The following is a 21572-nucleotide window of genomic DNA, read 5'->3' as shown; positions in this document are numbered from 1 at the left end:
CAGATCAGTGGGCCATCAGGGCTTCTTCCTAGTGCCCTAGCCTCACACCTCCAGTCCAGAGTCCCAGGGAAGAGTCTGCAAACACTAACGGGATGGGGGCCGGGGAGCTCCCCTTGCGCTGTCCCAAGGCTTGGCAGGACTCGCAGCCACGATCCCCGGAGAAACGCTTTTCCGGCCCCATTCGGCCTCTTTAGGGTCTCCGCAGTTCCTGACCGCGTACGTACGGCCCCGGCCCCATCTCCATCTCCCGGCTGGGGTGAGGCCCAGCGGACGGTGACCCTCCCGGGAACCCGCCCAGGGCTTACCCTGCCTGGAGAGGTGGGCGGCTCCATCCGAGGGGCGGGGCGGAAGGGTGGGAGGGGGCAGCACTTCCTGCCCACAAAGGTTGCTGCCGTGATCCCACCCGCCAAATCCCGGCCCCGGCCCCGGCCCCGGCCCCGGCCCCGGCCCCGGCCCCGGCCCCGGCCCCGGCCCCGGCCCCGGCCCCGGCCCCGGCCCCGGCCCCGGCCCCGGCCCCGGCCCCGGGCCCCGGGCCCGGGCCCGGCCCGAGGGAGCTGACAGAAAGGGCACTGGGCACGGAGTGAAACTTCAACTATCTTTTTATTGCCAAGCTCACTCGGAGTTAACGCCCCCTTTCCCCCAACTAACACAGCAACAGCATCTCTAACAGGATGTAGGACGGATACAGACCTAATAAAAGACGGTCTCCCCGACAAAGGATTAAAAAATATATATATATACATCTGCAGAAGTATTTTTAAAACAGCAAAATTCACCAGTGTTGAAAAAAAAAAATCCCCATGTGATTTCAGTCCATAAAAAAACAATTGGCACTCTGTGCTTCCTAAAATCCCCCAACTCGAGATACTCCAGAAGAAAAGCATTTTCTCTTTAAAAAAGAAAAAAAAAAAAAAACCCAAAATAACTCCCCTTTCTCTTTCTTCCAGTTCAACTTCCACTGTTTATTCCTAGGAACACCCATAGAGTAACTAGAAAACAAGCCCCAGTTCACTTCCCTCTCCCTATCTGTTGAAGGCTCACTCAGAGATCAGTCCTCAAGAACTTTCAGCCCCAAATTTCTGGGCACTTGCAAAATGTCCTGCTTCCTGCAAGGAGGGGCCTCGGGGCTCTCAGAAGGATGCGGGGAGCAGTGTACTTGGCCAAGAACGGAAAGCCAAGCTGGGCAAAGGAGGGCCTTGCTAAATAAACACACCCAACACTTTACAACCTGAAGTCCAACTAAAGTAACAGCTGGCTGTACCACAGGTGCTTCTGTTTCCTGTCCCCTTTTACCATAAAGGTGACACAGAGAGCGGTGGTCTGGAGTATTTGACCGCCTCTCTCTCCCAAATACCGTGAAGGTATATTTTAGTCCAAAGGCGTGTTGCAAAGACAGACATAAGGTCCCAGAGTAGAGCCTTTGCTGCCACTCTTGGCGAGTAACTTCACTAGCAGCTTCTAAAAGACGACCCAGGGACAGCCTCCCCAGTTTAGGGTCACAGATCCTTCCAGTTGATGGGCTCCTTGCCAGACTTCTGCAGCAACTCATTGGTTTTAGAGAAGTGTCTACATCCAAAGAACCCTCTGTACACCGACAACGGGGAGGGGTGAGCAGTCTGCAGCACATGGTGACGTTTCTGAAAGAGAACGAGAGAATCAAAGTCGGCACGTCTGGGACCGGAGGCACCGCCTACGCAGCAGTCAAGTGCCTGTATCTTAGGATCTAGCGATCCCACTGCTAAGAGTATGTTTGCCAACGGACCCCACAGGGTATAGACCCACGTGGAGATGAAGGCAGGAGGTTCCACAGCTTAGGTCAGGAAGACCTCACATCATAAACGCAGGGTTAGGCAACTGGCTGCAAACACTTCCCTGAACTTACAAGGGGACACCACGAGGATATCAGAAGAACAAGGTTGAGCTAGTGGGCTGATGCGGAAAGACCTAAATATCGCAAGTAGAAGAAAAAAGGGATAATTACACAAAAAGGTTTTTTTGGGAAAAATATCTAAGACACTAATTATAGTTCCTTTAGGGAAAAGAAATAGTGGAAGGCATTTATCTACTTTCTGTTTTACACTTTCCTGTATTACCTGAACTGTCAACAAAAACAGAACACTTTGATTTTTTAAATGTCAACTCTAGTTAATGGAGCAGGAAGACCAGGGACGTTTGTTTTCTTGCTTCTTTTCTGTATGTAAATAAAAACCTCAGGGCACTTGGGGCACTCAGTGGGTTGAGCATCCAACTTTGGCTCAGGTCATGATCTCATGGTTCCCGAGTTCAATCCCCGGCATCAGGCTTTCGGCTGTCAGCACCGAGCCCGCTTCAGATCCTCTGCCCCTCCTCTCTCTGCCCCTCCCCCATCCACGCTCCGGCAAAAATAAAAATATTAAAAATAAATAAATGCTACTTCACAAGTGTTTTCACAACATCCCTGCCTTCAAACACCTCCATCCGGGAGGGGCCATAATTAAAGCCAGGCAGCGCAGCGTGGTTAAGAACCGGAGCCTGAAGGGGCACCTGGCTGGCTCAGTCAGAAGAGCACGTGACCCCTGATGTCAGGGTTGGGGGTTCAAGCCTCACATTGGGGATAAATATTACTTATATAAAAACAAAACAAAAAAACACGGAGCCGGGAGCCAGATGGCCTGGGTTCAAGTTCTGACTGCCGTGTCGTGTGGCCCCAGAGAAGTCAAGGAGTCCAGCCCGCACTTCAGTCTTCATCTGTAAACGGGGAAGAAGAGTGCCCGACTTGTGGAGATGCCTCGCAGGGACAAAGAAGGCCCGTGGGTCTTGATGCAGCCTGACAGGTAACACAGGTTAAATGCTTACTAGCCTGGCCCTGAAAATGTGAGCCATGCTGGGCTCTGAAGGAAGTCTCTGGACCGAGGAGGCACGATATTCAAAGGCAGGCAGGGAAGCGGGACACAGGGAAGGGGCGGGGCGGGGGGGGGGGGGGGGGGGAGTGTGGGAACTGTGGCTGAGAGGCAGCCCGGGGCGTGCTCGTGCTCAAGACCCCACCCAAGGCAAGGCCTTCCATGGGGGCGGGGGGACTCCATGGGACACTCCGGCAAGATCAGGTGAGGGCCTGGGCCAGGCACAGACAGGTGGGGAGGCATCTGAGAGCAGGGGAAAGGCTCTGAAGGCCTGACACCTGCGGGATGAGGAGGAGGGAGGGAGAGTGCGGGATGGGACTTCTGTTTGGACAAGTGCCCGGCGGTACCCTCCACCCTTGGGGAGTACGCGGGAGCAGGTTCAGCGAGGCCGGCTGAGGAAAGGAGAGCGTTAACTCGGGAAGCTCCGAATGTGACGTGCTTCTCGGCAGCCGGGACAGACAGACCCGGCGCTCAGGAAAGCCACTGGGCTGGACCCGCAGCTTGCTTCTAATGACCAAGCTTTTACAAGCGCCTCCCGTCCAACCGGACCATTGTCAATAATAAAGATTCAAACATGAAGAGCCACGAGGCCCTTCAGTCTCCCCAAGGCAGAGATGGAGACGGCTCGCACGGACACTTCCTACTTGCCTAGAGAATCAGATCTCAGCAGTTAGTTCCTCATGCCAGATTTTATTATGCGCTGCCTCACAACACCTGAAAACGTCTGGTTCCTTGACACAGACCCTCTGTAGAGAGAGACGCGCCTTCGCGTGACTCCTACTCGGTTGCCGTTCACGTAAAGGCGCGGGGAGTAGACCCCAGAAACAGAAAGCCTTTGGTGGCACCGTCAACGGTGAGCAGAGGAGGACTGGCATCAGGGGAGGCAAGGGGACAGGATTTAAGGCCGGGAGGGAAAGGAGAGGTTCAAGGATGGCGTCTGGCTTTTAATCTCAGCACCAGGTACGCTGCTCCTTCTGGAAACAGAGGGAGAAGAGCAGAGAAGGAGCACGTGGGGGGAAGCCGAGGGCGGGCGGCTCGGTGGTCGCGGGGTCCTTGGCCTTACTGGCCACTTACTGCATCGCTTGCACCAGATGGTGCCCGCATCATTCTATGTATGTGGCAGGTCCACGCCCGCGTTACTAACGCTATTGAATCAGAATTTGGCCCGGTGCTTTCCTCTCACACAATTCATCATTCTTGTAATTTGTCTGAATTTTGCTTAATTTTCAATGGCAAACCTGACCCTAACTCTTAAGTCTTTAGGGAGAATAAGCTTCATCTTAGGACATGGGTTTTCCAAGACCACACAACGGAAAACTCCTAAGATTTTCTCAACTGGCTTAAAGTGTTTAAAAGACAAAACACGGGGCGCCTGGGTGGCGCAGTCGGTTAAGCGACCGACTTCAGCCAGGTCACGATCTCACGGTCCGTGAGTTCGAGCCCCGCGTCAGGCTCTGGGCTGATGGCTCGGAGCCTGGAGCCTGTTTCCGATTCTGTGTCTCCCTCTCTCTCTGCCCCTCCCCCGTTCATGCTCTGTCTCTCTCTGTCCCCAAAATAAATAAAAAACGTTGGAAAAAAAAAATAAAATAAAAGACAAAACACAACAACCATACCCTATCGATGGCACTGCCTTTCTTCTGAGCGTAAGAGCCCCAGAGCAGGAAGACGAGGCCGCTGGAGTTGTGATTTAGCCAGGACACGACCGCATCCGTAAACTCCTCCCATCCTCTCTCCTTATGCGAATTAGCCTGATGTGCCCGGACGGTGAGGACTGCGTTGAGTAAGAGAACACCTACAGACACACAGCAAAGAAACGGGTGAAAAGACAAACGAGCAAGCCCAGACACCTGACAACAGGGGCTGTGCCCGTGGAACCGTTCCCGTGTCGGGGTCCAGCACAGCTGTCTGAAACCGGCTCCCAAAGAAAGCAATGCAACATGACTGCTGGGCACCTCCGGGCAAGACCAGAGAGCATTTTATTTTCACCTCTGCAATTTCAACGTCTTCTAAGTTTGTAACGGTGAACGTGCCTTACATCAGTCATCAGGGTTGTTTCAAACATCTATCTATCCCAAGTGGGGCGCCTGGGTGGCTCAGTTGGTTGAGCGTCCAACTTCGGCTCAGGTCATGATCTCAAGACTTGTGAGTTCAAGCCCCACGTCGGGCTCTGTGCTAACAGCTCAGAGCCCGGAGCCTGCTTCAGAGTCTGTGTCTCTCTGCCCTCTCCTGCTTATGCTAGGTCTCTCTCTCAAAAATAAATAGACATTAAAAAATTAAAAGATAATAAGAGAAAGAAAAAAGAATCAGATGGTAAATATTCTTTCCTTATCTGGTTATAGTTTATTTGTTAGAAAGGGAGGAAGGAAGAAAGTCCGGCCGGCTGTCTGCTTGGTTCAGTTGGTTAAGTGTTCTATTTTGGCTCAGATTATGACCTCACGATTCACAAGCTGGAGCCCTGCATCGAGGTTTTTGTGGCCAGCACAGAGCCTGCTTCGGATCCTCTGCTCCCAGCTTGTGCTCTCATTCTCTCTCAAAAATAAACGTTTAGGCAAGAAAGAAAGAAAAGAAAGAAAGAAAGAAAAGAACCAATGAAAGGAAGAAAAGAAAAAGGAAGAAAAGAAAAAGAAAAGAAAGGAAGAAAGAAAAAGTCCTGTAAATGGTATTCAACAGAGAAAAAACACAACCCGAGTGCTGAAATGAGAAAGGTAAGGTCACCTCCCAAGTGGTCAAAGTTAGCAAATATAAAACATTAATTACAAAGGGCACCTGGCTGGCTCAGTCGGTGGAGCGTGCAACTTTGATCTTGGGGTTGTGAGTTCAAGCCCCTAGTTGGGTGTAGAGATTACTTAAAAATAAATAACAAGAAAGAACAAACTTTTCTCTTTCAAATTACAGTTAAAACACGAAAGAAAACACTGGCTGGAGGATAAAGAGGAGACACATATTTTGACGTGTATAAATGCAGTCAGTCTGTGAGAACGTTCCAGTGCTGTGTTCTTTTTTTTTTTCTTTTTAAATTTTTTTTTAACGTTTATTTATTTTTGAGACAGAGAGAGACAAAGCATGAACGGGGGAGGGTCAGAGAGAGGGAGACACAGAATCTGAAACAGGCTCCAGGCTCTGAGCTGTCAGCACAGAGCCCCACGCGGGGCTCGAACTCACGGACCGTGAGATCATGACCTGAGCCGAAGTCGGCCGCTTAACCGACTGAGCCACCCAGGCGCCCCCTGTGTTCTTTTATAAACATAAGCAAGCAGTGCAGGACAAGGGAAGACTGTGCTGAAATCCAACCAGAACACATCTAGCAGCCAGGCAGGTGGCTTACCTTGTTTGGCCCACCCGGATAAATCTCCGTGACCAGGATGAACAAAACCATCTATGTCTGTAGACAGCTCTTTATAAATGTTTTCCAAACTGAAAGTAAGCCAGGAGAAAAACAAAAAACAGATCTCGAGCACAATTCTGAAAATCCAGGAGCCTCCAACATACACGTGGATTCCAGCCTGCACCCCAGCCCGTGGAGGGGGAGGGCCGAACGGACCTGGCGGATTCGTGAGGAAGCATCACACTCCTCCGACCGGTAACCTTGCCAAAGACCTTTCCTTTGGTTTAGGCTTGAATTTAAGGAACAGCACTTTGGATGATTTAAGTAAATCAGCCCAGAAGTTACAACCTCCCTCCCAATTAATGCTTCCAGTTTTAGATCTTTGTGTATTTGTTACGTTCTTACATTTTATACGTCAAATTCTCCAAAGCAGTGGTTTTTAATCAGGGGTCATTTTTGCACCCCAGGGGACTTCGGGCACTGTCCAAAGACACCCATCACTGCCATTTTACCAGCACCTCTAGTTCTGCGGGGGGGGGGGGTGGGCAGCGGGTAGAAGCCACTACTAAACACACTTCAGTGCACAGAACAAAACCTGTCCCGCAAAAAGACCCAACCCCTGATGTCGACAGTACCAAGATGGAGAAACCCTACTCCAATGGCTATTAGAAGTCTCCCAAGTGCACTTATGATCCACAAAGCACACACCTGAAAGTAATCACACTTGGGCCCGAGCCATCTGTGAAGCAATCGTACCTGGGTGGAGGTGGAATGGGTCTTTGAACACTAAAGCAGAGACCGTGGGCTTGATTGGGTCCGTGATATGGATCCTGTCCCAGGATGACAACCTTCACCTGTGAACACCAGGTGGCAAGAGAGTAAATACTGTTGCATGGGCAGTTTACACGAACACCTGCCTGCCTGATAACCTGTACAAAGGATGATGAGGAGACAGGCGGCTCTCCAACCCAACTAAGAAGCCCCAGAAGGGAGAGGGTGACCCGGCACCATTACTTTCCATTATCAAATTAGCCTTCACTCAGTCACCCTGCTGCACCGCCCCACTCCTTCTCTGACGCAAGGGTGCGAAAACAGGTTCAGGTCTCTCTCATCCCCTTCGTTTTTCAAATTTCAAAAAATGTGCTCTTGGCACAAGTACAACCATCCAGAAACACAGAGTGGTTCGGGGCCTCCTGCTCTTCCTTATCCCCTCCTGAGTCAACGCTGTAAAGTGACCTATACAATTGGGGTTATTGTAGCCATCACCCTACATTTTTGTTCCTCATATCGTGCCTTTTACGCGTCCTCCAATCCCCAAAGCACTCAGCCACTAATAAGTAGTTGGCTTGTTTCCTAAGTTTTTTTCTGTCACAAGAAAAATACTTCAGCAAACACCCTAATATGTGTATCCTTATACACTGTTTCTCTACGTATGGAACAGATTCAGAAGAGCGGAGGCGCTGGTCCCAGGACAGGTGTATTTTACAAATTGCTTTTCTTTTTTTTTTTTTTTTTTTTTTTTAATTTTTTTTTCAACGTTTATTTTATTTTTGGGACAGAGAGAGAGCATGAACAGGGGAGGGACAGAGAGAGAGGGAGACACAGAATCGGAAACAGGATCCAGGCTCTGAGCCATCAGCCCAGAGCCTGACGCGGGGCTCGAACTCACAGACCGTGAGATCGTGACCTGGCTGAAGTCGGACGCTTAACCGACTGCGCCACCCAGGCGCCCCTACAAATTGCTTTTCAATGAGGGGAGGCAATTCAAATTCCCTACGAGCAACACAGGAAGAGGCCTGTTCCCCCATATCCTGAGGGATGGAACAGAAGAAGGTCAAAGGTGCTGGAGCAGGTGGCAACATGCAATTTCAAGGAATGAGGTCACTGTCACAGGCAGTATTAAAATACAGCTAGTCCGTTCGATCCGGTGCCGGCCCACCTCCTCATTCTCATGTTTCTGGCCCTGCTGTTCCTTCTCAGAAGCTTCTCTCGTGCCTAACATACACCACATCCTTCACAACCCAACCTTCAGACATCGGGAAGTTTCTGTGGACCCCCCTGCTCCTCCCATTGGTGCGCACTCCGTCGTCAGCATATTCTCCCTCGTGAAGCAGCCGGTCCCAGCAGGGAAGCCTTCGGTTCCGGTCCTGGATAAGGGACGACCCTGAAGGAGTCACTAAACCTCCCCGTCTGTCAAGACAACTCACTGAGCCACCTGATCCACAGAACTGTCACGTTCTCCTTTTCCTGTTGACAGTGGTCACTGGTATTCAAAACAGGACCCACTGTTCAAACAAGGCACCAACTCATACTGAATTAAACAGGACTTGGTTTCTTTAACTTTAGAAAACCGGGAGCTCTATTCAAAGCTCTTGCTCTAAAGTGAAAAACTGTCAAGTCTGCTAAATATTAGGTGTGACAGCCTTATCCAAATGGGTTATTCACCTAATCTCATTTCTATGAGATTTAACACAGACAGGATTTACCAAATCACACACTCCTGCCCTTGGCTTACAAGACGGGGAAGGGAACAGGATAAGAACAAAATATAAAATCTCAAGCCCCGAGCTGGGTGTAGAGAGTACTCCAGCATGAAGAGACACTAAATGTACTGGAGAGGAAGCCCAGATCACAAAGGTAGTGGGTAACAGGCTTCCAGGGGGTGCCATAGATGGCACTCATCGAGTTTTTCAAAAGACAGAAGAGAGGATTCTTGTCACACTGTCCAACTCTGAAGCAAGAGGGTTGGGGGTGGAGGACAGGCCAGGCAGTAGGCCACGGCTATTTTCATATTCAGCTTCTGTCGTTCATACAGTATGAAGCCATAAACAAGCTTCTGAGCAGGAGACTGAAGTGACCAGACCAAGCCAGTCAGTAGATGTTGCACGCAATGAACCAGAGCAAAGGGGTCTGTTAAAAGGGCAGCAGAATTGCTGAGGCCGGGAGAGCTTGAAAGCATCACCTATGAAAGACAGTGTGGTCAGACAAAGAGAGTACTGACCTGCAGGTCAAGGTGGATGGACAATAACCAACTGAAAAAGACCTAACCGCTTCCTGCCTCAGTTTCCTCACCGCCACCACAATAAGATGTGATGCTGGCATGGAGCTGCTTTCAGGATTAAATAAAATCCAAAAAATTAGAGCACACAGACCCAAAGTCTATGTATAATTTTTTCTTTTTTGCTGCCTTGGTGGCACATGCTGAAAGTTAGAAAGTTAACAGGCTACAAAACAGCCAGCCCAAAACTCACCATTTCAGCATTTGTCACTCAATGATGAACAGTGCCTTAACTCCAGGGCCATTCCCAAATGACTACTGGATTCTCACCCTCCCCCCCTTTTACTAAAACTCACCGACAACTTGTACTTACATGTCTTATGTCACACATTTGCGTCCAGGTGAAGACCTGGTGTGGGGGTGGATACACGGTGTAATGTTTTCTTTCTTCTGCAACAAATCCCATGAGCTGAGGTAAAGGCAAATTAGATTTACAATCAGATTCTCACCGGAAAGCACGAGAATTCATTAAGAAAACTTCCAGTGTAAGCTAACAGAAGCACCACCTAGCTCCCTGCCGTGTTTTATATCCAAATTCTTTCGAAAAACAGCAAGGAACAACTGTACTTGCGGGTCACCGAGGATGTCCCACTCCAAAGTCAGTACCCTTCCCCTCTGTTTCGACTGGGTCAGAGTTGATGGGCCTGGCTGCTTTGACTTCCTCTTGGTGCCAACCCCTCCCCTCTTTTTGTAAAGGTCGAACCGGGTGTCAACGCAGTCAGGGGTTTGCGATTTTACCACGCAGCTCTTCCCTGGAGAGCAGACCAACTGGTTAACAAAGACCCCGATCATCTTACAGTAAACTCTTAAGGCGTGCAAATGCAAAACACCATGGGTGTATTTTACTCTCGTAGCTCACAAGGACGTTGAAGGAGGGAATACAGAAGCCTACGGAAGCAATATCCTACAAACGCGGACTCGGCAAGTTGTACTAGCAACACAAAAGGGCCCCGCAGCCTCCAGACTTACCTTTATGAAATATGGTTTCCCGAACTCGGCGCTGAGGTGCTTCTTCCAACTCTCACCGAAACCCACGGGCACGTTGCGCGCGGCGAGCCTGAGCAGGGCGGCGGCCTTGTTCCTCTGGATGCGGACCAACTGTTCGGGGCTCAGCGGCGAGGTGGGGGGCGTGCCGGGGTCCTCCTGTCCGGACCGGGCCTTCTTGGCGGGGCTGGCCTGCAAGCGATCCCCGCGCAGGCTGGTCACGAGCCGCAGCGGGCCGTGCCCGGGCGCCCGCAGCTGCCGCCCCCATCCCCAGGGCCCATGGCGCAGCACGCCCATCCGCGGGGACGCAGCCGCCAGGGGGCAAGTCGCAGCAAAAACGGAGTGAGGGAGCCCAGCCGGGAAGGCAGGCCGCTGCCCCCAGTTTTGGGCTGCGTACCAAACTGCGGCTGGAAGAGAGGCAGGAAGCAAGGCCCGCGACACCTCCGGAGGGGTACCAGGGCTGGGAGGCCGCGACCCAGGAGCCCCGCCCCCTCGGACCCGCCACCCGCGTCCCCACGTGGTCTTTTCGCGGCAAAACCCCTTCGGGCTCCCGCCCCGTGTCCTCTCCGATTGGACGGCGGGCCGAGCGGGGCGGCCCCCTCGCGTCTGATTGGCGCCGTGGGCCCCGCGATCCATCCCCATTGGCTGGCCCCTCAGAATGGCCGCCGATAGAAAACTGCATGGGCTGTTTTGAACACGTGCAGGCGGCTTTGAACACTAAGGACCCAAGTTAACGGGTCAGCGGTGCATCCCTGTTACCCCTCGGTCGGGCGGGACCCCGGTCCCTCCTCCCGGTCCCTTGCTCCCGGTGCCCGGTCCCCGCCGCGCCTCACCGCCGCATCCCCGCTCTCCTCAGCTACCGCCGCCACGCCGGTCCCTGGGTCGGCCGGCTCGGGGCTGCGGGTACGTCGTTTCCCGGCGGGGTTCGGGGAGAAGAAGGAGTAGAGGGTCTTCTGGCCAATCATCCCGGAGCCGGGGAGAGTGAACGCGCGCCGCCCGGGAACCCGCGGTATGCGCCGGCTGCAGCGGTCCGAAATTGGCGCCAAACGGCCCGCGCATGCTCCGATCGGGAGGGGCTGGGCAGGGGGCGGTGGGGGTCTAATGCGCATGTGCTGGAGGGCCCGCGGAGCAACGCCCTTGGCTCCTGGTGGGGCTTGGAAGCCTCTGGCGGGAGGGTGAGTTTTCTTCGGCGGTTTAGTCTTTCATTCATTGCATTTAGCAGTCACACCTCTGCCTTGGGGCCTGTCCCTTCACCTCTCTGCAGTGGAAAGGAGCTGGAAGTACCTGCCCCACGGGGTTGTAGTGGGGGTGAAATTAGCATTACAATAGTAATTTGTTTTGCCCTTAGGTCCGGGTCCACGCCCCTGTTTTCACAACCTACTTTACTGGTCTGAAACTAGGGCCTAGTGCGGTCCTGCGTTTAGCCTAACCTATAAGATTTGGGGGAGACTGGAATTGAGGTCTTGAAGACTAAATTCCAGAAACTCTTCCCAGTACACCTGCGATTCTTCTTGTTCCCTCCCTCCCTCCCCGCGTCCAAACCATCAACAGGCCTCTTGGCTCTATCTCCAAAACAAACCCCAGATTCAACTGCCGCTGTGCGTCGCCTGGCTACCATCCTGGCCGCTCCCCTCTTTGCCGCCAGACTGATGCTTTTGAAATGTAAATGACGTGGTAATCCCCAGGTAAAATCCTCCTATAGTTTTCAAATCGGTTTTAGAATTAACCCTAGCTTGTTACGCTGCTGGTAGAGCTGTTTCCCCGCTCGGACGGGAGCCCCTACTGCTGCGAGGTGGCCGAATCTGTCTTTCTCACATTCACTGGACAGTCCAGCCTGTCCCTTGCCTGGCCTGTACGGCCTTGCACACGCTGCCCCCCCCCCCACACACCTGGTAAGCTTTGGGTCTCAGGTCCCTTCCTCTGAAAGGCCTCCTCCTCCCCCACTTTCTAGCTGGCCACTCTATAGCTTCTGTACTGTCTATACATGTTTATTTCCTTGTTCGTCTCCACCTCCAAAATTGAACCCTGCTGGGGGCAGGGACTTTTATCTGACTGCTGTTGTGCTCCAGCGCCTGGGGCAAGGAGCCCGGTGTGTAAGGAGAGAAGCCCCTAACTCAACTTCATTTGCGCTTCCGGCCGCTTTGGGAAACAGTTCAGCAGCTTGCATATCAAGTGAACCAGACGCTTACCACACACCCCTGCAGTTCACCCAAGTGCAATTAAAATCTGCATTCGCACAAAAGCTCCTGCGTGAATGGATACGGTGACTTCATTTGTAAAAACGTGCCTCATGGGGTGGGGTGGGGTGGGGTGGGTAACAAACTGGGGCATCCATACAATAGAATGCTACCTAGCCGAAGGAACGACCAACCAATGCAAACAAGGGGTGCGTCTTGAAAGCTTTTGGACTAAACGGAAGGCCAGACCCAAAAGGCTGTATATTGTATAGCCTTCCTAAGAAAGTCTGGAAAAGACAAAACTATAGGGACAGGCAACACCTCGGTGGTTGGAAGCTCAGGGGTGAAAGGGAGCTGATAAGAGGCTTGGGGGGATCTTGTGGGGCGACAGAACCCCAGGGAGCCTCTGGAGATTCCTTGCGCTGGTGGTCACACAACTGTGTGCTTTTGTCGAAACCTGCACAACTGTGCGCCGAGATCATTCAAAAAGAGGGCTCCGGTCTCCCCGAGCGTTCGTTCATTCCACTGGGGGAGACAGAGAGTAAACCAAAATTAGGAGCACTGACGGAACCTACCATTTATTTGGAGCACCGAAGCATTTCGCACACATCTTATCTAATAACCCTCAGGGTGCTCTCAGGGCATAGGTTTTATAGCCCTTATTGTATAGATGAAGCAATTCAAACCCAGAGAATTTTAGCAACCTGTAGGAGCCACACAGCTAGGGTGGTGGAGACGGATAGAGGAGCCATGGAATCGTGCTCCCACCTGGTGGCCCAGCTCCCTGCCTGGACGCCCAGTGGCCCCCTGAGGAGAGGCGACACCCAACAGCTGCTCCCAAACCACACAGGATCCTCAGCCGGCACAGTCCAGGTAGTCAGGCTGAAACCCGGCAGTGAGTGTCGCGCGCCCAGAAGGCCAGCAGGTGGCGCCAGGAAGCCGCCACCATACTGTTTGTAGGCGCCTGCATTTCCCAGCCGGCGCCGAAATGCGCCCGGAAGCAGTGCTGCGGCGCGGGTGTCGTCCGCTTCCCGACAGCCCTGGCTCCGGTGTTTGCAGGGCTCAGGGCGGCGCGGTTGCTCTCTGGGGTTTCTCAGGGCGCCCTCGCCTCCCCCTGGCCCCACGCACGGGCAGTTCTTTTGGAGTTGGGTGTGCGGGTGATCTTTTGGGCCCCACGCAGTTCTTTTGGAGTTGGGCGTGCGGGTGGTCACGCTTAACTGTTTTACATTCAGACTCTGAATCGTAGCCATTTGAGGATCGCTATGCTTACCCGAGGGGGTAGTGGCGTCGGAGGGCCGGTCAGCAGTGGGTGAAAAGGAGACAGGGAATCTGCTTTTCTGAGTGACTTTAGGCGAACCCCTTCACCTCTCCAGGCGTCCCAGGAAAGGCGTCCTTTCTTTATAAGGTCAGGTGCTTGGGGGTGGAATGCAGGCTTTGGGGGTTTTGCAAGCAGATTGTGATTCATAGCCAGGTGTGGGAGACCCAGGACATCCTGAGGGACCCTTCCAACTTCAACATCCTCTACTTCTGTTCTAGAACATGGTGTTAAAAGTGGGAACTTGAAAGCACCGCGGAGAAATGCAGTGGGACCACTTCTCCACCAAGCCGATTTTTGGATCTGGGACCGAGCCTGGGCAATCTCTCTCTCTCCGCCCTGCCTCCGGCGCCCAGGTCTTTGCTTCGTGGAGACAGGATGGACAGATTCCTGGTGAAAGGGGCGTTAGGGGACCTTTTCGGAAAGAGGGAGCGAGAGGCGAGCGGAGAAGGTCCAGCAGGCCTGCAAGCGGACCAGGAGGGTGGCAGGAAAAGGCCGAAGGCGGAGACCCCGGGGAATGCAGGCCACCAGGCCGGCCCCAGCTGGCAGCACATCCGGGCTGAGGGCCTGAGCTGTGATTACACAGTCCTGTTTGGCAAAGCCGAAGCAGACAAGATTTTCCAGGAGCTGGAGCGGGAAGTGGAGTATTTTACAGGTAAGCAGAGGACCGTGTGTGTTGAAGACTTGTTTGATACAACTAGCGGTCTGTGTTTGGAGAAATAACGAACTCGGGAGCCATTGGTTACGGGTGACTTCATTTACTGATTCAACACCTATTCTTGGGCCAGGCACCTTGTTGGGCGCTCTGGACACAAACTGGAGAAAAGTTTGCCCACCCACCACCGGGAGCTGGCAGATGCTGAGAGTGACTTGCTACTTGGCCACTGATTAGAATCATCTGGGAAGGTTAAAAATAAGAAAAAAGATGCTGCGTTCTACCGGGGACCAACTGAATCACAGTAGGGTGGGGGTGCAGCCTGGGCATCGGTGTTTTTAGAAAGCTTCCAGGTGATTCTGAGGTGCAGCTGGTCTCCATGGAGACACAGCAACTAACCAGGTAGTTCCTCCCATCGGGGGTTCTCTGCATCACCTGGAGGACCTTGTTGCTTCGGAGAACGTGGATCACCGGCCCCTCCCCCACGCTCTAGCGGCTGTTTCCGGGTGATGCCGGTGACACGAACGCACACTGAGAACGCCTGCAAGGTGGCAGAGCACTTGCAGGCATAGAAAAGCCCACGGAGACCCCAGCCTACAGCCTCAGCTGCATTAATTTCACCTTCTTGGGGGCTCCACACCCTCGGTCCCCGCGGTTGGCCGAATCACCCTAGCGTGCAGCCTGACTTCAGCTTGCTTGCGTTTCAGCCTCTTGATACGTTCCCACTGTAGGCAAGACAGTGAAGTCACGGTATTAAAAAAAAAAGAAAATGGACAAGACCGTGTTTCTGTAAGTGTAGGACAAGAATCACTGTTCTTACGTGAACATTTTGGGCTAGCAACAGGGAGTTTTGTCCTTGGTCAGGAGACTAAATGTTACTTCCTGACTTAGTTACTTTTGATCCTGAATACTCCGGGAGCAAACGTGTGGGGTCCTCACCTGTCTGCCCTCCTGAGCTGCCATGTTCTGTCTGCACAGGCGCGCTGGCCAGGGTCCAGGTGTTTGGGAAGTGGCACAGTGTGCCCAGGAAGCAGGCGACCTATGGCAACCCCGGGCTGACCTACACGTTTTCGGGCCTTACTCTGTCTCCAAAGCCCTGGATCCCAGTTCTAGAGCGCGTCCGGGATCGTGTTTCTGCGGTGACTGGAGAGACCTTCAACTTTGTGCTCGTTAACAGGTGACGTCCTACCTGCGTTTTACTTTTTCTTCTTTAGGTTGCTGGACTGAACTGTATAAATCTTCTTCTTCTGAAGGCATGAGTTTAGATTTCACCATATTTTACTCATTTGTACAAGTAATTCCTTAGTGCAGCAGGGACAGCACCAGCGGTCAGTCTTCGTGGAGCCCGTGCTGCCCTGGGAAGCGAGAGGGGACTGTCTGATGAACAAACAGTTGAACAAGATCATTCGAGATGCTGACAAGTGTCTGAAAGAAAATTAAACAGGCTGATTTTGCTAAAGAATGGCGAGGAGGAAGGGATCTGGGTTTAGGTCAGGGTTTCTCAGCAGCGACACCGATGTTTCAGGCCAGATGATTCCTCTTGGGACTGCCCTGTGCATCACAGGATGTGAGCAACATCCCTGGCTTCCACCCACTGGATGCCAGGGGCATCCCCTTCCCAGTCGCAGCCACCAGAGTGTCTCCAAACATTGCCAGGCGTCCCTTGGGCGGGGGACAGAATCGCTCTGCTTATGAACCCTGAGTTTAGGGGAAGGTGGTTAGCAGAGGGCTTACCGAGATGCTGATGTTGGAGTTGGAGACTAACTGGAGAGAGGGCATGAGCCACACAGACATCTGGAGGAAGAGCAGAGGGGGCTTGGGGTGCGTATAGAACGGAAATCCCACTGATGTGGCTGGAGAAGTGAGGGAGAGAGGGGTACCAGGAGCTCAGAGATCGGCACTTACGATTATCTGTGCAGAGTCTAAGTGTAGGGAGAAACCATCTTATGTTATACTGGTTTACATACACAGACTGGGAGGAGTGGAAGACGTGTTCGTGGCTTCTTTTGGTGAGGTGTGTTTTAAGGTGAGGGATCAAATAGGAAGAGGTAAAATGGAGACCAGGCGCGGCTCATCTGCGCACCCGGAGGAGGCCCCCCCGCCCCTGCAGAACCATGAGCGGGGGGCTGCTCCTCGCACCTTTCACGCAGTAGGACAGCAAGCGTTCTGGCACATTCCGGGAAGGAGCCGTTTTGTACATCGTGCTTGTTTTCTCGTGGCAGGTACAAAGATGGCCGTGACCACATCGGTGAACACAGAGATGATGAAAGGGAACTGGCTCCCGGGAGCCCCATAGCCTCGGTCTCCTTTGGGGCCTGCAGAGATTTCTTCTTCCGGCATAAGGATTCTCGGGGGAAGCAGCCCTCCCGGAAGGTGGAGGTGGTCAGGCTTCAGCTGGCCCACGGAAGTTTGCTTATGATGAACCACCCGACCAACACTCACTGGTATCACAGTCTCCCCGTCCGAAAGAAGATTCTAGCTCCACGGGTCAATCTGACATTTCGCAAAATTCTGCCTACTAAAAAGTAAAAACTTTGTCAGCAGTTTGTAAGTCTATTTTCTCCTCCCTCTCTACTCCAGGAGAGAACTGGCATCCCCTTTCCGAAAAGGGAACACAGAAGAGGTTTCATCCAAGCGTAGGGCTTATTGCACAGCAATGCAGGATTCCGAAAGAGGATGGCTTTATCAAATTGGTCAAGTATGAAAGAATACCAGTTGATTTTTTTTTTCCTAACAAAAAGATTCTTTTATTACTATAATACACAGCAGATACAAAAGGTACCTTTAGCAAATACATAAATCAGCAGTTATTATGGCATAAACTACTAGTTTAACTTCAGTTTTTTGCCAAGAGAAGCCACTTTGTAAATAACTTAAAGCCAGAAATAAGATGATGTGGCTGCTACTCAATGCCTAATAATTTACGAAATGAGGAAGTCAGCTTTAAGTCAGGTTAAGAGACTGCACAGATTATCATTCACATTTACAACCTTGGCTCCCACCCTGGCCTCTGGCCAAAGATCTGCTGACAGCTAAACGTTCAGAGGATCGTCCCCTTTCGTGCCCGGCGTGTCTCTTTAGTGGCAGGCTTCAAAGAGTAAGCGGTGGCAGGAGAGCAGTGACCGAAAGCTGCGACTTTGCAACGCCGCGTAAGGTCACATAACTGGGGGTTTGTTCCACCAGACCCAGGCAAAATAGGTGGACTGGGTTCAGCGTCAAAGCCAGGGCCTGCCACGGAATCAGGAAGGGGCGTCAGCAGTGAAGGCCTCAGATGCTTCGAACTGTTCCTCTCTCCCTGATGCCCGGGGCCTGGAGAACCTTCACAGTATTTTCAATCGGTAGTGAGTCTGGAGTCCTCGGGGGTGAGTGCCGGGCCAGGCGGGATGGTGATCACCTGGGCGACTTCCGCTTTTAGCCAACACCCAGGCATCGTCTAGAAGTGTCTGCCAGCCTGCCCCCACCAGAAGGAGCATGGTCCTCAGCCTTCCCTCGGGGGACCTTTTAGACAGCTCTGATTCCAAATCTTAACTCTGAGGAGTCCATTTGAGTTTGGTATCTTTTTTTTTGTTGTTTAAATAAAACTAGCTAAAACATAGATACTACTGTGTGTCCTCAAACTTCCTGTGGTCCTGAGAGGCATTCATGAGACTCATCCAAAGAGGGAAGAGAGTGCTCAATACAGTCTTTGTATCAGGCTACTAGAAACCAATAAATTTAGAGTACGGACCTGTAATGAAATGACAATACTAGATGATCAACTGTAATGATACGTTTTTTAAAAATTGAAAACTTTCTTTTTTTTGTGGGAAGGGCTGGGGTTTTGATGCTCACTGAGTCTTAACTGTTCACTTTACAAAGGCTCAGAAAGAAAGACTGCGGCCCCACGGTCAGTGCCCTTCCTTCTGAACCCAGCTCTCAAACCAAGGCTAGGACTGTCCTTTTACACAGCCCCCAGCTCCACCTGTAAACCTCAGGAGCTCTGCATGGGCCACGGAGTTAGGAACCACCGTCCAGAGTGGAGCTCTGTCCAGAGCAGAGGAGGCGCAGATGCCAGCACGGAGGCGGCCGCGTCCCGGCTATGCGCGCAGTTTTAGGACGTACCGTCATCCCGTCTCTGGGGCACGGGAAGCAGAGAGTTAAGAGCGACCCGGGAGTTCACTCACAACTGACCGAGCAGTGAAAGAATTTCCCCTGGGGGCAGATCTGGCAGGTGCGCTTTTACTACATATAAAGAATCCAAAGATTAAAAAAGACCCACAGAAAGAGGAGGTGGGTGTTCTTGAGGCGTCTCGTAACTGTCCTGTTGCCATCCGTTGAGAAACTTGGAAGGAACAGAGCTTTCCAAAAGTTGTTTATAGGACTCTTGGACAACGTATATTTTCCCAAATGGACGTGCTACAAGAGCAATCGAAAGGGAAAGGCACTTTTTCTTCTAAATTGTTGCCTTTAACAATTTCACCAATTCTCGCGAACGATTTTTATGGGCCTGCTTATTAAAAATAAAAGATCTGGGCTGAAACCAATCGGAGGATTAGACAAAGTCACCTCCCCTCTGAGAACACCTAATGTGGCCGAATATAAAAAAGGTGGCTTCCAGAGTTGGATTTCTTTTAATTAGCAGGTGAGTAAAAAGACGTTCTACACAGAATGAATGCTGTCCCAGCACAAGGACACCGACACCGTCCGGTGCGCACCATTCAGGGAGCCTGATCTGGTTTGAACTGGGGCCGCTGGCTCCTGCGTGGAGCCTGCTCTTAGAACACACCAGAAGGCTGAGGACTCTAGTGGGGCCTCTTGCGTGCACACACACAGTCTGATTTTGCCTTGTTCCTGGCCCGTGTGGACAGTGCCACGGCTCTAGCTCCGGAGCCGGGGTGGTCATTCCTCCGACCTGTACTCCTGGCCCTGGTGCTGCATCTTGGAAAGGACGCGCTCGTAAAACAGCAGGTAAGCGCTGGAGGACAGCACCTCCTGCAGGCTCGCCTTGCGGACGGTGTCATCGGAGATCCACAGCCACTGGTTGCTGGTGGACAGAGGGTTCTTGGCCGAAGGAGGGGAGCGTCGGTAAGTCACGAAGTGTCCTGAGTGCATGTCTCCATGGTGGACGACAACCGCCATCAGCCGGAAGAGGTACGTGGAGGAACTGAATGGGAGGAACGGATGCCAGTGGTTTACCGATAGGAAAAAGGGTTTCGGGCAAAAACAAAAAGTAAAAGAATCCTAGATGTTCAGTGACGGGGGACTGATTCGACGGTACATCCGTACAAGTGATTACTACACAGCCATGACAATAGGGACTGATACTTACTGGCATGGGAAGATGCCCATTCCGTGAGTGTATGTACCCTGTGTGTAAGCACACGTACAACTTTAGAGCGGAAGGCTTTAGGGATTTAACTGCTCATCTCTACGTGGTATCCTGAGAAATTTGAAATCTCCTTCTTCATACTCTATACAGACATTCACACATGTATACACAGAAGACATATATTTAAATTCTATGTACTTTTAGAATTCTTATTTTTAAAGTGATTTCCGTTTTGGACGAAAATAGGAATGCATAATAGTGAAATCACACCTTAAGATGAAAGAAAAACGTCCCTCCACATTGGCATTCATTTCTGTGCTAAGCTAATTTTGGAAACCAAGAGAAACAGCAGCGACAACGGATGAAGAATGTGCCCCTAAAGAGTGGCTCACCTGTAGTCAGGAACAACTGGGAGGGGGAAGGGCATTGGGGCTGGCAGGGTAGGCAATAAAGATGGGGAGCAGGCGCCATTCATAAAAATTTGTGTTTTCGGACCCCCTGGCTGATTCAAAACTGCAAGAGAAAAAGGCCCAAGGCAATTACAAGTCGCAGTAGCTGTGGGTAAACAAAACATGGCTTCGATTACCTTGAGCTTAACTCCCCAGCAATGCTACAAAGAAAAATAACCAAGTATTTCATTTTGTGTGATGTTGATTGATAAAATGTCCTTTTTGTCCTTGACTGTTTAATCCCAAGTAGAAAACGTGTGTCCGGCTCCTGGTCTGCTGTTCACTTTGAGAGCTCTGCGAACCTTAGACTCCTATCCCTGATCCCTGTTTGCTAAAGACGCGCCAGAGTTAAGCTGTAGCTAATTTACTGACATTTCCCGAGCTTTCTCAACCTGGACGCTACTGACTCGTGGGCCGGATAATTCTTGGTTGTGGCGGGGGCTGTCCTGCGTGTGGCAGGATGTTTCTTGGCACCCCTGGCCTCTATCCACCAGATGCCAGTAACACCTGTCTCCCATTTGTGGCAACCAAAGACGCTACCAGCTACTGCCCAAAGTCTCCTGAGGGACAAAATTCCCTGGTGAGAACCACCGATCTAAACATTCTCTCTTCTTTAGTTGCCAGCTTCTAAAGAATACCAACGTGTAACAGCGTTAATAAATGTTTATGGATGCAGGTAAAATAATGAAAGAGATGCTGATGTCTTTTTTCCTTTCATGGGTCATTTTTGGGGGCCTGTAAGTACCAAGCCAGTCACTGTGGGTCATATGGTGGCCATAGCCAGCATGCTGTGACGACTAGCAGACCTGCACCCCGTCCCCTGCTCCCCCCAGGAAAGGAAGAACCCAGAGTGAGGCAGCCCTTGATTTAAAACAGAAGCTAAGGGGCACCTGGGTGGCTCAGTCGGTTGGGCGTTCGACTTCGGCTCAGGTCATGATCTTGCGGCTTGTGGGTTTGAGCCCCACGTCGGGCTCTGTGCTGACAGCTCAGAGCCTGGAGCCTGCTTCGGATTCTGTGTCTCCCTCTCTCTCTGCCTTTCCCCCTGCTCAAGCTCTGTCTCTCTCGAAAATAAACATTAAGAAAAAAATTTTTCAAACAGCGGCTAAGACTGAGCCCTCTTCCCACTACAGCTGCTTCTGACGTTCATCTATTGATCAACTGAGAAAAGGCAAAATACAGTCTCCCTGTGAATGATGTCCTGCCAGGCCACACAACTATGGATGCAAGAAAGAATAAAAGCAGTAAAGGACGCTGAGTCAGGAGCATCTGGGGTGCGGGGAAGACAGCCCTCTGGCTTGACTGGGAGCAAATGTGGGGGCTGAGTGTGGGCTCAGAGCCCTTTGAGTCTATGGGTTTTCCTCATCTATTTAATTCTAAAGAGCTCAATGTGTTAGATAAGATAGCTTTTAAAAACTCCCCAAC

General features: G+C 51.8%; 3 protein-coding genes across 13 annotated transcripts in view; 1 reads left to right on the top strand and 2 right to left on the bottom strand.

The window, feature by feature from the left end:
• Nucleotides 1-581: 581 nt before the first annotated feature.
• Nucleotides 582-11276, bottom strand: UNG (uracil DNA glycosylase). Its single transcript, XM_047826920.1, has 7 exons — nt 11080-11276; nt 10232-10438; nt 9576-9671; nt 6961-7058; nt 6205-6293; nt 4493-4671; nt 582-1637 (listed from the first exon to the last, which is right to left on the bottom strand). Exons 1-7 carry the CDS (start codon nt 11209-11211, stop codon nt 1497-1499), a joined length of 942 nt encoding a protein of 313 aa, XP_047682876.1. The 5' UTR covers nt 11212-11276; the 3' UTR covers nt 582-1496.
• A 90-nt stretch (nt 11277-11366) lies between these two features.
• Nucleotides 11367-16928, top strand: ALKBH2 (alkB homolog 2, alpha-ketoglutarate dependent dioxygenase). 5 transcript variants are annotated; one of them, XM_047826922.1, is made up of 4 exons: nt 11367-11421; nt 13960-14393; nt 15372-15570; nt 16616-16928. In XM_047826922.1, the coding sequence occupies exons 2-4, from the start codon at nt 14117-14119 to the stop codon at nt 16920-16922; spliced, it is 783 nt and encodes a 260-aa protein (XP_047682878.1). In that variant the 5' UTR covers nt 11367-11421; nt 13960-14116; the 3' UTR covers nt 16923-16928. The 5 variants fall into 5 exon arrangements, with proteins under 5 accessions (XP_047682878.1, XP_047682881.1, XP_047682877.1 ...); XM_047826925.1 differs by lacking the exon at nt 11367-11421 and adding an exon at nt 11834-11931; XM_047826921.1 differs by lacking the exon at nt 11367-11421 and adding an exon at nt 13452-13828.
• Nucleotides 16929-18146: 1218 nt separating this feature from the next.
• Nucleotides 18147-21572, bottom strand: part of USP30 (ubiquitin specific peptidase 30) — a 59792-nt gene continuing 56366 nt past the window's right edge. For all 7 annotated transcript variants that reach the window (XM_047826918.1, XM_047826917.1, XM_047826919.1 and 4 more), the window contains 2 exons: nt 20094-20214; nt 18147-19536 (listed from right to left, as the gene is read on the bottom strand). In XM_047826918.1, coding sequence (XP_047682874.1) covers nt 19272-19536; nt 20094-20214 — 386 coding nt within the window. In that variant the 3' untranslated portion in view covers nt 18147-19271. The remainder of the gene's footprint in view (nt 19537-20093; nt 20215-21572) is intronic.

This window comes from Prionailurus viverrinus, chromosome D3 (assembly GCF_022837055.1).
Source record: "Prionailurus viverrinus isolate Anna chromosome D3, UM_Priviv_1.0, whole genome shotgun sequence".
Lineage (NCBI taxonomy): Eukaryota > Metazoa > Chordata > Mammalia > Carnivora > Felidae > Prionailurus > Prionailurus viverrinus.
Note: the sequence above shows the minus strand (reverse complement) of the source record. Positions and strands in the feature narration are given on the sequence as shown.